The sequence below is a fragment of the Borostomias antarcticus genome, assembly GCF_949987555.1.
Source record: "Borostomias antarcticus genome assembly, chromosome: 3".
NCBI classification, from domain to species: domain Eukaryota; kingdom Metazoa; phylum Chordata; class Actinopteri; order Stomiiformes; family Stomiidae; genus Borostomias; species Borostomias antarcticus.
Window position 1 is genome coordinate 6900049 of NC_140236.1, and position 15000 is coordinate 6915048.

General features: G+C 48.6%; 1 protein-coding gene across 1 annotated transcript in view; it reads right to left on the reverse strand.

The window, feature by feature from the left end:
* The window catches only part of samd11 (sterile alpha motif domain containing 11), a gene marked incomplete at its 5' end in the record, with an annotated part of 48784 nt that overhangs the window by 22479 nt on the left and 11305 nt on the right, over positions 1–15000 (reverse strand). The window contains 2 exons of the mRNA XM_084436442.1: positions 4654–4763; positions 13774–13949. Of these exons, the coding sequence (XP_084292568.1) occupies positions 4654–4763; positions 13774–13949 (286 nt within the window). The remainder of the gene's footprint in view (positions 1–4653; positions 4764–13773; positions 13950–15000) is intronic.

The following is a 15000-nucleotide window of genomic DNA, read 5'->3' on the forward strand; positions in this document are numbered from 1 at the left end:
CCAGCGGTTGAGCTCTGCTAGTGTAAACGCTAGCGCTAACTCTTGAACTCCCACTACTAATGTTAATAGCCAAGTTTTGCTACTAAAGTTTTTCACTGCTAATAAATTACCTCAAGTCTTCTTTTTTTCCCCTCTTTTTTTGTTAGCTAGCTTCGCTGCGAGTCTACTTGGTAGTCCCAAAACAGCAGAGCCAGGTACAGTAATGCTAGGCTAAGGTAAGAGCTCTAGCAGCGGTATGTGGTGGTTGTTCTATTCTCGGTCAGGGCTCCTTCTTTCCATTTTGCACACTGGTGCTCCAGGCTGATTCTCCCCAGCGGCTCGGCCCAAACACACCGGCGCGGTCCGGTGAGCCCGCGACCCGGCTCCCTCCTCCTCCTCCTCCTCCTCCTCCTCCTCCTCCTCCTCCTCCCTGGGCCTTCACACTGGTTAACCCGCCGCTCTCTCAGTCGCCCCGCCGGGCGGAACGAGGGATGTGAAACGGAGGAATAGAAAGAGTACGGGCCACAGGCGGGGGGGGGGCGGCTGAGGGGGGTGGGAGGGGGCGGTTGAGGGGGGGGGCGCACCTCAATCATCCAACGCAGAGGCGGATGGTCAGACAGGGGGACATCCCCCTTCCCTCTCTCTCTCTCTCTCTCTCTCTCTCTCCCTCTCTTTTCTTCACCTCCCCTCCACCCTTATCCGTTCTCTCCTCCTCATCCCCTCTTCCTCTCTGTCCTCCCTGAGAGGCGGTGACAGCTCAGACAGCCAGACTCCTTAATTCCCCCTCTTATTCCGTTAATCTGTCATCTTTATCAGCTGGAGGGGGAAGGAGGGGGGGGGGGGGGGGGGCGAGGGGGGGGGTTGGTGGTGGAGGGAGGGGGGGGGGGGGTTTAGCGGCGGCCCCCTCCCGATCAATCTCCACATTACAGCTGACAGAATGGTGCTAATAACTTATTGATCCTCCTCTGTGCACCGGGGCTCCGTCGGATCTGAAAGCCCGCCATTGATTGGCTTACGGGCGGAGGGACGCGGTAGGGGGGGTGGGATGGTGGGGGGGGGGGGAGCGGGGGTAGAGGAGCTTCCGTTCAAACTGAGAGAGGATGCGCCGCTGCCGCCACACGGAACACACACACACACTGTTCCTCTCTCTCTCTCTCTCTCTCTCCCTCCCACTGCGTACCCTCGGGGGAGGAAGGGAGGGAGGGGGGAGGGAAGGAGATAGAGAGGCAGCAGTGAAGCAGAGGGAACGGTTGGTAGAGATTAGGGAGGAAGATGATTGAGGGGAAAAAATAAACGTAAAATAACCCATTAATTCATTGCACAGGGATTGCTGTGTATCAGTGCACGTGTGTGTGTGTGTGTGCGTCTGCGTGTGCGCGTGTGTGTGCGTGTCTGTGTGTGTGTGTGTGAGTGTATCAGAGTGCTACGACGATGCATTCCGTTTGGGCCTCGTAATACTCTATTTTTTTTTACATTTGCTCCCTCTATCAAATCATTCTCTCACTCACGTATACACACACAAACACACACACACACACGCACACACACTCACACACACACACACACCACACGATGGTCACATGCACTCACACACAAACCCCCCCCCCTTCCAAAATCCTCACTCACCATACACACACACACACACACACACACACACACACACACACACACAGACAAACACCCAAACCCACAACCACACACACACACACACATCGTCGCCTGACTTTAACTGCCTCTGGGAGTCAGAGCGCACAGGGAGCGGCAGCGGGAGGGAGGGAAGGAAGGAAGGAAGGGAGGGAGGGAGGGAGGGAGGGAGGGAGGAAAGCGGTCCAAAAACACCTTATCCGCCTGTTAGAGTCTCTGGTCTGACCGCAGAGCTACGGTTTACAGTCTCCACAGGCAGCCAGACGCTCAGCCCGGCGCCCCTGCTCTCCCCCTCCCCCGCTCCCCCACCCCCCCGCTCCCCTCCCAGAGCCTCAGAGTAGCCAGGGGCCAGGGACGGGGAGGAAGGGGGGGGGGGGCCGGGCCGGAGTGGAGGGAGGGGGAGGGGGGTTGAGGGGGCGGAGGAGCGGAGGGAGGGGGGGGGGGGCCGGAGGAGCGGAGGGAGGGAGGGAGGGGGGGGGGGGGAGGAGGAGTGGGGGGCAGGGCCGGAGGAGCGGAGGGAGGGAGGGGGAGGGGGCCGGGGCCGGAGGAGCGGAGGGGGGGGGGGGGGTGCGGGGGAGGAGGAGGGGGGGGGCAGGGCCGGAGGAGCGGAGGGAGGGAGGGGGGCCGGAGCTGGAGGAGCGGAGGGGGGAGGGCGTGGGGGGCAGAGGGAGGGAGGCAGCCCTCCTGTCTGTCCCTCAGATTTAATTAACGGCCCACTCCGGCGCGGAGACGGCCCAGCAGCCTGCCTGCTTCCCTTTCCTCTGACACACACACACACACACACACACACACACACACACACGCACGCAGCCAGACAGACACACACACACACACACACACACACTGCCGCCTGCCGCCACAGCCGCCGTCTGCCCTCCCTTGATACCGGCACCGCACTCATTCATCTCTCTCTCTCTCTCTCTCTCTTTCCTTCTTTCTTTCTTTTTCTCCCTCTCTCTTTTTCCAAACTTTTTTTCTCTCTCTCTCTCTCTCTCTCTTGCTCTCTCTGTTTCTCTAGCCACATGCCTGCTGTAGAAGTTAAACACGTCGAAGGGAGTAAGTTAAATAGACTGAACAAACAGGGCCTGATGGAAGCACGGCACTAATGTGACGCACAGTCTGGTCCTCTCCTCTCAAACCACAGCGATCCTACCACAGTCACGATCCCTATACTCTAACGCTGAGATATTAAACATCCAACTTGTTCTGCCATGACAGTGCGGTTGCACGGTAGACTGAGGCCAAATCCAGGCCCTATAGCACCTGCCCGGCATTTCTATATCCGACCACCTGGAAAGACCTCTACCTAGGGTCCACTTTGGGTCAGGGTGTCAGAGACGCCATGAGGAGGGTGTTACGATGGCTCTGTCCTGTCGTTCCCTGACCGTCGTCACCCATTTTTGGACGTGCGTGTGTGTGCGTGTGCGTGCGTGCGCGTGTGTCACTCTAATTTAACCGGCAGACAGAATTTGAGCCGGTGACTGATCGGATCGGACTTGTTTACAGACACGGAGCGAGCCGCTTAGCCACCCTGTAATATCTCCCTTTACAGCCACAAACCGACAGATTTTGGGCCGCGCCCCTCCCTCTGGCGTTGGCCGTACTAACCCCCCACCCCCCACCCCACACCACCCTCCCACACACACTTCCACCCAGGCCTTTGTGTGTCTCTCCCCATTGAGATTACCATTCAGTGGGGGTGATTTCTTTATTAAGCTTAGCGGGCCGATTAGACAGGTCTTTTTAGGGAAAATCCAGCCCAAACTAGGGGCCTAAGACACTGGCGTACGGGGGTCTTAAACATACCCAAGCCTAATCAGGCTGGATAGACACCCGCCTGCCCGCCCGCCTGACCACGCGCCTCCACTCAGCCCTGCATTAGAGACACCGTATGGGCGATTAAGCGGGCGGATGAGATCGCATAGATCCAGTGGAAGGTGCTGGGACAGCGGATGATTATTACACTTGTACAGCGCGGCACTCTGGGTAATGGGATAAGGAGGGATACAGTGTCCCCGGGTGGAGGGTGGGATTTCAGATGCAGTGCCCAGCTAACCCCCTCCACCCCTTAAAGGACGCCCATGGGTTAAATCTACTCTACCAACCATCTCAGAACTTGAGGAATATTCAGGAATATTGCAGCAAAACCTCACGGTAAAAAAGTATAGGACAATACATTAGTTTTTAGAAGAAACAGCCACTTTTAGTGACCTTCCAGAAACCCCTACCCACTAGCACAGCAGGAAACTCCAGACACTCCTGGTCCCTGGTCATTTACATACCATTCTGTTGTTCCAATACAATACAAAATACTTCCTGGGGACACATAATATATCAGACATCTAAACGTACAGTAACGCACTTCTCAAAATAGGCTACCCCTTATACTACTACTGTACATGTGTCTCTGGTGTTAAGTGAGGCTGCAAGCTGTCAGAAAAGCTCTTAGCTTAGCACACACCCATGGGTCCCATTCTCACAAAAACTGGAATAATGGCAAACAGAGCTATTTATTCATTTAAATCAGCTTTTTAGAGGGAAAAAAACTGAAATGTGACAGAAAACTTTGGAAGAACATTAACTAATCAACTTGAGAGCGACATTAAATATTAAGTAATAAGTTTACAGTAGGTTCCCCAGTTAAACAAATTACTGTACATAAAATGGCTAATGTGTGAACGTTTATTCAACCATTAGATTTAAAAGCTGGAAAGAAAGAAAGAAAGAAAGAAAGAAAGAAAGAAAGAAAGAAAGAAAGAAAGAAAGAAAGAAAGAAAGAAAGAAAGAAAGAAAGAAAGAAAAAGAAAGAAAGAAAGAAAGAAAGAAAGAAAGAAAGAAAGAAAGAAAGAAAGAAAGAAAGAAAGAAAGAAAGAAAGAAGCTTGTTCACTAAGACATTTTCACTAAGACACCTCATACCTCCTCCCACGCTGCACATCGCACACGCTTATCGCACACACACATGCACACACACACATGCACACACACACACACATGCACACGCATAGCGAGGGTGGTCACTGGTCTCCTACCTGTGTGTCCAGTGCTGGTGCTGAGGTCGGTGGCGGGCTGGCCCTCGGGCATGCCGTGCTGTCGGGTGTGGTGCAGGTTGGAGATGATCGTGGAGAGGTCACTGTCACGACTGCAACCAGAGAAACCGAGTCAGGGATAGCGCCACACACTCAGGCAATTTTGTGAGACATATAATAAGACAGTGATTCAATAGTGATAAAACAGCAATAGAAAAGACCACAAAATACCACACACACACACATACATACACACACACACTTACACACACACCCACACACACCCACACATACTGTACACACAAACACCTGTTAATAGACAGGCAAGCAGACAGACACACACACATACACACACACACAAAACTAAAACCACATACACACACAGTCCAACAACCTCTCGTCAACTATCTACCAACCTCTCATTAATCCTCTACCCAGTGCCCACAATGATCAGTTTCTGTCTTCTGTGCAGGTTGGCATCCAAACAGGACAAGTCACAAGTCTCTACTCGTGTGTATATTGTCACCAGGCTTTGAGGTGTGTAATAGACAATGACAGACTCCTGTATCAAGCACTTTTAGGTCTCATCCCTTCTCAACGTGGTTGATGAGCTTAAAATGTGATTATCACTTTTTTTCTTAATCGCTCCCAACAAAATCGTACAGGGGGAGAGAAACCAGTCTAAGTCCATTAAAAATATGTCGATAGAAGATGACGAATATCTTTGAATCATCTTGGCATTTGTAGCTTACAGACATCCAATAGGGCGGTAGGCAGCCTAGCAGTGATTAGAGCATCTGACTACGGACTGAAAGGTCGCTGGTTCAAGACCGGGCCAGGCCACTTGACAATCGTTGCCTACCCTCATGCCCTTGAGCAAGGCACAGTACTTAACCCCAACATCAGCTCAACACATTGCAAGTTGCTTTGGATAACCAAACTGTCAAAAGGGAATAGCGTGTTATAATCAACACTACAAAGTGAATGCAAGACCCCACTTTTTTAAATTTCCAAAACATCTCCACAGGATTATGAATTGACCATATGTGGCAAAATAATCCTAAACATCGCAGAATTCTTTCTTGGCAATCCCTACGCTAATAAATCCTTGCACTACTTACATTATTACACATCTATCTATCTATCTATCTATCTATCTATCTATCTATCTATCTATCTATCTATCTATCTATCTATCTATCTATCTATCTATCTATCTATCTATCTATCTATCTATCTATCTATCTATCTATCTATCTATCTATCTATCTATCTATCTATCTATCTATCTATCCACCTACCAACCACGGTAGCGGTATCTGAACGTTGGGCCGCTTTGCTGCTGATCTGGGGTTAGGCTGATCCGTTAGGCCCACTGCCTGTCAGTCTGCCAGGGTGCGACACCCCTGCCCTGTCCTTCAGAGCCAGTCGGGGGAGGGGGGCAGATTAGGGCTTGGTATCTGGATCGGTCCGACCTGCCCGGTGCTAGGCCGGCTCCTTCTCTAACCTCCCCATGGGAACAGACACAGTGTGTCATAGAAGTATATCCATATAATCTGATTAGCTCTCTGATCGCATTAAGCAACATAATTATGGAAAATTATGGAAAGCGATTAGCATTTGAGGGAATAATGCAGGCGTACAGTACTGAATCTACTGTTGTATCATTGCACATATGGTCATGTAGTGTAGGCTACACACAATGGACTGAAATTTATAGAGGGTTTTAGGGTAAGAGAAACCATTGTCGATGTTTGGTTGAATGTACCTGTAGCACGTTAGTTGTCAAGTGACTAAAGTATTGGTCTAGTTTCCTGAACAAAGCATGGACGTCACCTTCCTGAGGTTCTTAGAGAAACATATGTTGCATTGTGTGCATGCTGAAATGTGACTATTTTCTGTTGTTTACCTTTCTCTCTTTCTATCCTCGTTTCAAGGACACGGGGATTTCACCGAGTTCAAGTTGTCAGACACATCATTCAATTTGTATTCAGGCAATATTCCATTCATAGCATTTGGTCAGGAAAGACCTGTTAGCCAGAGCCAGAACGTTGCCTGCGTTCTTCTGGGTCAGAGTGACGAGGCAGGCGGGGCGGCTGCGACAGAGACGCAGTAGATCGTTATTGTCCGCCACCACTCTGGCGACAGCGAGGGCGAGGCCACACTGTTTGTGGCTGCTGAATTCTGGGTTTTACAGCGCCAAGATTACAGACTCCAGCTCGCTAATGTCAGGCTGTCGCATTCGAGCTGTTTTCCAAACAGACACGGGGAATTTGTTGCGTCTGATTCTGACCACATTTGGTTTCCAGTCACTTGTCAGTCAGCGGGAGTCGGTGACTCAGGAGAAAACAGAACGAGGCCCTGTCAAAACAGCCTTGTCCTGTCGCCAAACAAGGAGAGAAGCTTTTGTAGAGTGTGACATCAAACTTTTAATGACGCCACTGACCGCTCAAACTCCAAAGACAAATCATAGCTTTCAATACAAGTACAGTAATCTCTTCAGAAGTTCCTCCTGTTGCTGACGCTTCACATGTGATCCTATTGAGGGGCTTGGGTTTTATTATCACATGGCCATTTGCAATTCGCCGCCGCATTTTCGAACGACCGCAAACCAACACTTCAACCGAGCACCCGATGAGATCCTGACGAGATCCTTATACCCTCTAGGAATCTACAGTAGGCTACACCCCCCCCCCCCCCCCCGACCCCACCGTGGGCCGATCCAAAGTGATCGTGATAAAGCCATCCTGAACTTGGGTTATTATCCCCGGCCAAATGATCCGCTCTAAGCCGTGACGAGCAAGGACATCGTTAGCCGGCTAATTAGCGCCCACTTTTCCCCCGGCTGTCCCTATGAGGTCGGTTAATGAGACCCATGTCCCACCCCGAACCCCTGCCACCTCCACCTGCTCAGCCGCCAAGGTCATAATCTGCTCCTAGATGAGAACAAGGTGAAGGGGGGGCATGTTTAAGACCAAGCTGGCTGACTCAGCGCTCCCTCCCGCCAGCGCGAGGGTAGGGTTGAAAGGGGGGGGGGGGGGGGTGGGGGGGGTGAGAGGGACCTTGAGGTGAGGGAGGGGGGTTGGTAGCGGCTGAACCTGATGACTGTTAAGAAGGACACGTCGCCTCTTATCACCTGTGCGCACGGCGGAGATCGTCTCATCCCATCCCAGGCTCTTCTCTAGATTGGTTGATGTCCTCGTTCACCCTATGACCCAGACCGATACTATCAACTAATATGCCAGACGCCATAGTCACTGCTAGCTTGTAGCCTATACGTTGACATTGAGGTTCTTTTGCTGCGTCATATTACGGAAGATTTGGGAACTTAGCTAACAGGCGAATTAAATTAATATTCTATACACGCAAACAACACTCACAGAGGTGATTTTGCTCATCAAATGTTCTTATCTGTAGTGACCATTATTAACTACTGAATATAAAACAACCGTTTTTGTATTAATGGCTAAAACACAAAGACAAACTAAGAATTTAAACCAGCGCAAATTTTCAATAGCTACAGCCTGCAAACATATTCATTTAAACTAAAACAGGACAAACAGAAAATCTCAGTCTCAGGGGATGATCCAATCTACAGCAGTACTCACTGCTCAGACCCTCGGAATGACAGGAGAAGCATCTCCTCCTGGCATGGGAGCAAAGTAGCTGAGCGCACCCCCAAGGTGCCGCACTGCGACATTGGCGAAGGAAGCCCAGGTGCCAGGAGGTCATGGTATGAGTTGGCATGGGCTGACCGCCTGGTCACCCTGACACCATGTCTGACACCACAACAGAGGAAAACGCTGGCAGACAGATTGGGGGGGGGGGGGGCGTAACAGAGGGGGTGTCATGCAGATAGAGGGAGTGAGGGCGGGGGAGAAAGAGAGAGAGGAGAGATAGGGAGAGAGAGAGAGAGAGAGAGAGAGGACAGCCTGTCTGGAACATCTGGTGCCTGGAGGTATACACCATAGCCCCCTCTGACCTCAACCCAACGAAAGGACCACGCGTCCCACTCCAACCTGCATCTGCAAGTGCCCCACAGGTCTGACGCAAGCAATGTGCAAATATTACCATCACGAGATAGGATACAATGCAAGACGACGACTAGAAGACACGGATTAAACCTCAAAGATAGAAAAATTACGAAGGGAAAGGGCATTAACAAATATTTTAAGACTGTCTTATTAATGTCGCTAGGCTTGTTGTTGACATACCAATTTGGAAAAAAGAAAGAATTTTGATTTCTTAAAATCTGATGTTTTTGTTTCTAGACCAAGGCGGTTCTAATGCTGCGCAGCGCCGGGATCGAACGACAGGATACAGCCGGGCCCCTGGTGAGCAGAGAGAGTCATAAATAAATACAGAAATAGATACATAAATAAATAAGAGCAGCTCGGGTTCTCTTGGGCTTTCCCCGTTGTTCCGTCCATACAAAAGCGGATGTGTGGTCGATACAGCTGCCCAGAGAATGAAAAGTACAATGAAAATAAAATATACAGCAAGTCTGCCATGTTGAGGTTTGGTCTTCCTTCAGAGAGCTAGACAGCGGCTTCCGATTTCAATCCCTTTTCTGCCATTGAATAATCTAATATTATAGCAAAAAGTATTGTTCTACTGGATTGTGTCCCTTATTGCTCCAATGAGGGTTATTTTGAGAAAATGATTTCTGCGAAAAAATGTTTTGAGGACGGAAATAGTCAGATGATTGTATCTAATGGGAATTACGGAGAGATTCGTTGAATGAAAAAAAGAGTCCTTGGGAGTGGATCACCAGTTTCCACAAATCTCAGCGCCACAGCGGGTTACATAGACAAACACGACCGTTCCCACAGAGGTCAAATCAAGCTACATGTAACTTAGCGCGAGCTATCTGAACAGAATTATGTTGCAATGGAACCTCTCACCAGAGGTTGCTCAGCATCTCGATCCAGGACGCCACTTTTGACGATGAAGTGCAGAAAATAGTAAGAGGTTCTTGCTACAAGCAAATGTTGGAGACATGGAGAGCCATCATGAGCAAGTCCTCAGCTAGTCTAGAAAGCTCTTCCCACGAATGACTGTTTTAGGAGAGAGCTCATTCAATGAGGCAGTTGCTCGTCATTTGCCAGTGTTGGCTACTGAATGACGCAGTTGTCCAGCAACTTCCAAGAAAGATGTTCTCAAAAATGAGAGAGATGGACCTTTACAAATCTAACACTTGATCAGGTATGGCCATCTCATGTATAACATTACAAGGTAACTAATCTGCAATTACACATACTTTAACATTCCACACAGCAGAGCACAAATACTACTAATAGTACATACTCTACTACACTACTAGGCCTGTACATACCAGGATTGAAAGAGCCAAGCCAGGTATCGTGTTAGCGATTTGCCAATGGCACCCTATGGATTCAGCGTCTAGCCTTCGCGTCTGCTCCCAATTGAGGACAGAGACTCAGAGCACTGTGTCGAGGTGTCCATGCTAGCCTCTAAGCCTCAGCTATTACAGATGAGAAAGGTATGGAGGGTTGGGTTGGTTTATCACTCTCTGTTTGTCCCTCTCCAGAGGGGTCCTTGTGACAACATCCCCTCCTCCCATCCTAACCGTCTAATCCACTTAGACTTAGACACTACCCCGTCAACTTTGACACGAATTAAAGAAATATCCATCTGATTCAGAGTTAATGACAGGTGTGGCATTTTAGGCCTTAGATATGAAATAGAAGGGCAGATATCTACACAAGTCTGTTTCCTAAGTGTAGAGTAGGATGTGTACTGTTTTTTTTTTTTTGTTCCTAGAGGGTGCAGCCTAAAAGCCCAACGTCAGCATGTGGAACTTCTATAATCCCTGGTGGTTGCTCAGTAATTATCCAGACTCCCTGTCAGCACTTTTAAATCAAAGCCCTGTTATCTACAACCAACTGAAACAACACTCAGGTAGGATTTTCTTTCGCCCTCGGGTAAGAGACGCTACTCCTAAACTACCTTCCGTCAAATATTTAGCCTCCCCGAGACCAATCCCGAACAGTCCACTTACCTATGATTCGTCTGATGCACTCCCGCTGACGCCGACAACACATTGGGGTCTTGCTATCGTACGGAGTCGGCTACCCTAGTCGCTGGCTGTGTTTTTGCCGAGCGGGGGGAAGGGGGGGGGGGGGGTTGTTTGGGGGTGACGAGTCTAGCAGAGACGCACTCATGCCAGACGAGACCCTTTTAACTCCTGTTCCAGATGTGACTTCGTTGTGACACCTAGCCATTAATCATGGCGTGGGTCCTGCGGCTGTCCCTGAAGGTTCAACCGCGCCTCGGGGAGTCGCTGGGCGCCGCGGTGGCCCTGGCACGCTCTGCTTACTCAGCGTGACGCGACGTGCACATCTCTGAACGCTATTCTCCATAGGGCCTACAGAACTAATCACCTGTAAAGCTGAGGATGGCCAACATTAACATTAATCAGGTTAAAAGATATAGAGCTTTATGATGAACTCCTCTCCAACCTCCAAAGAGCTTTCTGAAGGCTAACTCTGAGGACTCCTGTCACTGTGGCACTTTCTGAACATTAAACCATCCACATACAAAACTATCAGATATATTTCCAGTTAGCAGGAAAAAAAATAATTTTGATTGTAATTAAGAGTAATTTTGAATTAAAATCATGACGGACAAACTAGTTATTATATTCTTGAATACTTGAATCCTTTATGTAAAGACTTGGGCTTTTGAGGGTTTGGCTAAAGCCACATTCACTGAATAAAATAAAGAAAGAAATAAAGATGAAAAAGCTATATTCACCACTGAATGTGTTTGAGCTATGAAAGATAACCTACTGTTAAGATGCCGTGCACAATAGGATGAGATACCGTGCTACTGTCCACCCTGATGATGTGTCGATGGGCCGCAGATACACTCACACATATACAGCCTCCCATATTTTTCACCATCCCATTGTCCAAATCCGATTTGTTTAGACCCCTCTACGACTCACTTACGAAGCCGTGGTCAATGGAAATCTGATTTCCCTGATTGGACATCCCATTATCCGCTGCGCCCAGACCCACATTCGGGGGGTAAAGTAGAACATAGACGGATGCCCGGGACAGACTGGAGCTGTGGCTCCACCGAGTCCGCCGCCGTTTAAAGGGTAAAAGCCTGACATATTAGTCATAAGTGTTCTTTAAATTCATTATCATCTTAACACGCGAGCAGCACAAGTGTCAGAGGGAGGGGAGACCCTCCTTAATGGGGTTAGTGGGTCTGCTTAAAGCTTTACAGTTGCACTGCTGTCCTCCATGTCACACGCGAGTCTCGAGGTACCCAGTGAAAAAAAAACACAACGTCCTCTTCTCTAATGAGGTTGCATAAGTCGGCTGTCACGCAGACAGCATCAACGTGAGTCTGCCTGAGTGAGTCAGTGAGCAGATACAGTATTATCGTCTCGGACACTTCTTCGTGTTTGCTGACAGAAACAACAGAAGAAAAATACAAAATAAATAAAACATCTGTTTTGTCTTTTTACACATATATGGTTCTATGTTTAGGTAAATAAAATGATTTGTGGAGATTTTAATTCCCAATTCCTTTGTTTTCCGAATGTTCACTTAAAAAGTGAAATATGCCATCAGAGCACAGTAGACATCCTGATTTGAGCTCATGTGGTTCATGTAAATGGCATGACCTCACAATGACCCGGGTAGTGTGTACTCTATGTGTGCATGTGTTTGTTTGTTTGTGTGTGTGTGTGTGCGTGTGTATGTCAGGCAGCATTTTGAGTGAGTGCTCTACAGAGTAAAATGACTCAAATCTAATGTAACCCACCCGCTATTAAGCAATATTAGAATCATAAATATTCCTCTCCATCCACTTCATGAAAATGTCAACTTTGACAAGTTAATAGTTGGTTTTTCATTCACACACTAAACAAATTGTTTATCAACACTGTCAAACTGATGCTTATATTTTGCCTTTTTAGGTCAACTGTTTTAAAGTATGTCACACACTGTAGGTGGCCCAAGGGTTGGAGCGTCAGACCAGTAGCCCAAAAAGTCACCAGTTCAAGACCGGGCGAGGCCGCTGACCTAAACTGGCTGCCTACTGTTGTGCCCTTGAGCAAGGCACTTCACTTCAACACTAGCTCATAGCATCCAGGGGAGCTGGCCATGCTGGCAGACCCTGTGCTTGGCTCAACTGACGGTTAAGATAGAACAGATGTGCAAAAGTTGTATTCTTTCATGAGATAGAGGAGCGAAAGACAATTTCCCCTTGGGGGATTAATAAGTAGAATAAACCAATAACTTCCTTCCATCCTTGTACTGCTTAATAAGTCTAAACGAATAACTGCATAGGTTGTTTTTTACACATTGCTTTAAACTACAGAATTCGGACAGATCAAAGAGATTGAAGAGGAAATGATACCCATTGGGACACTCCCTCAATTATCTAGACATTTCAACTGAATGTGGGAGGTTGGAGCAAATTGAACCATTCTAACCATTCTGAATAGTGCAATACAAGATGACCAACAACAAAAGCTTCCAGCAAGTTGCCTCAGCATACAGTACAACCAACCAAGTCTCTACATCTACCCACTCCTTCAAACATCCCTTAATTAAAGCAGCTAATGAAACTCAACTACAAGCTACACATACATCCACAATACAGAGAGCATCGTGTGTGCGCGTTTGTGTTAGTCTAGTGTAGCCACCGATTCATTAGCCGACGCTGTCGTTGGCCAGTCATGTGCTGTGGTACAGTTAGCGCACGAACTGTACGGTACAGTGTGTATAGGCCACGTTAGCGTCCGCTCCGACCCAACTCTCCGTTTCTCCGACAGCAGGTTCGTGAAGGCTCTGGGACTCTATTTCTGTGGGCTTTGCGGCACATCATGACGATAGAATCGTGATGTTTGTTACTTCCACCATAAATATAATTCAGGGACCGTTACAGGAAGTATTAAGCGCATTTACTGTACGTCAAGCGGGGAACTGCAGAGCACAGCGGGTGATGGTGTGTGGTGGGGTTTAGGTGACTCGCTCTTTTTCTCATTCTGATTCTCCATCAACCGAACCAGGTCAGAAGAGACCTGTATCTCTAAAGTAATGCGCGGTGAAGTGTCCGGGGGTGAAGTGTCCGGGGCCTTACCTCTTTCTCATGATACTGTAGTGCAGCTCGTCCTCCTGCTTGATGTGGGCATGGTCTCCACTGGCCCGGTCGCTGCCCTCACTGTCGTCGCTGCTGAATATGGAGCCCAGCTCCTTCTTGGGCACTCGGTTGGGGGGGAGGGGGATGGTGCGCTTCTCTGCCAGGCGCCCGCGGTTCTGGGCAACAGCATGCGGCGAAAGGGGAGAACAGAGCAGTCTCTTAGAAACGCGGCACTCGGCATTTGCAAACACTCCGCCGCTAACACGCTAAGGCTAATTTCTGGCTAAGATGCTAATGGCTGACGCTAAAGAGGTTAGCGCTCGATATGGGCCTCCACTCGAGGGTTTGAACGCTAACAGCTGACTGGGTGTGCATTGAGCACTGTAATATGCCTCATCGCTCATAGACCAAAATCAATGGCCCTGCTGTCACTGGAGCGAAGACATATTTATATTAGGAAGTTCAGTGGGAAAAAAGTAGGCTACAAATTCTATATCAGCTGTACTAAATAACATGCAGAGTGAGCAGTGCCACATAAAAAGTTCCAAAATACAGCGAAATACAACATTCATAGTTCACCATAGTCATATGTGTTCACAGAAAGGAAAGACAAGAAACTACTGGGTTGGTGTGCTCAGTGTTTTGGCCACAGAGCTCAAAGGAGCACGCGGAGTGGCCCTTAGGGGTTTCCGAAGTGAAGCCGGGTGACCTTTAATATGACCTGAAGAGGTCACTGCAAATTAACACGGGCCTATCAGAGAAGGAGAGGGCTGAGGAGAGAGAAAGAGAGAGAGAGATCTGTTTCATTGGCCATGTACATGGTACATACTAGGAATTTGTCTAGGGTAATGGCATACGCTGTTGGAGACAACATAAGACAGAGTGCAGGACAGGAAAAGACAGGACAGGACAGGACAGTGCAAATGCAATACAAAAAACAGTCCAAATAGAGGAAAGGTAGAGAGTGAGAGGATATGGAGAAAAAAAGCAGAAATGAAAAGAGAAGAGATGGAGGGATGTACAGAGGAAGGTAGACAGCATCAATATAGTACTGAAAAGCAAGAAGATAGAGAGAGAGAGAAAAATGAAAGAGACTTTCTATATGTTGAGGGAACAGCGAATGAGAGTCTGTCCAGCACAGCAAAGCGGACCTAGCTTTGAAACTCTGTCTCTCCCTCTCTCTCTCTCTCCAGCCCTCCCCCTCCCTCAGCGCCTACATCTCGGCTC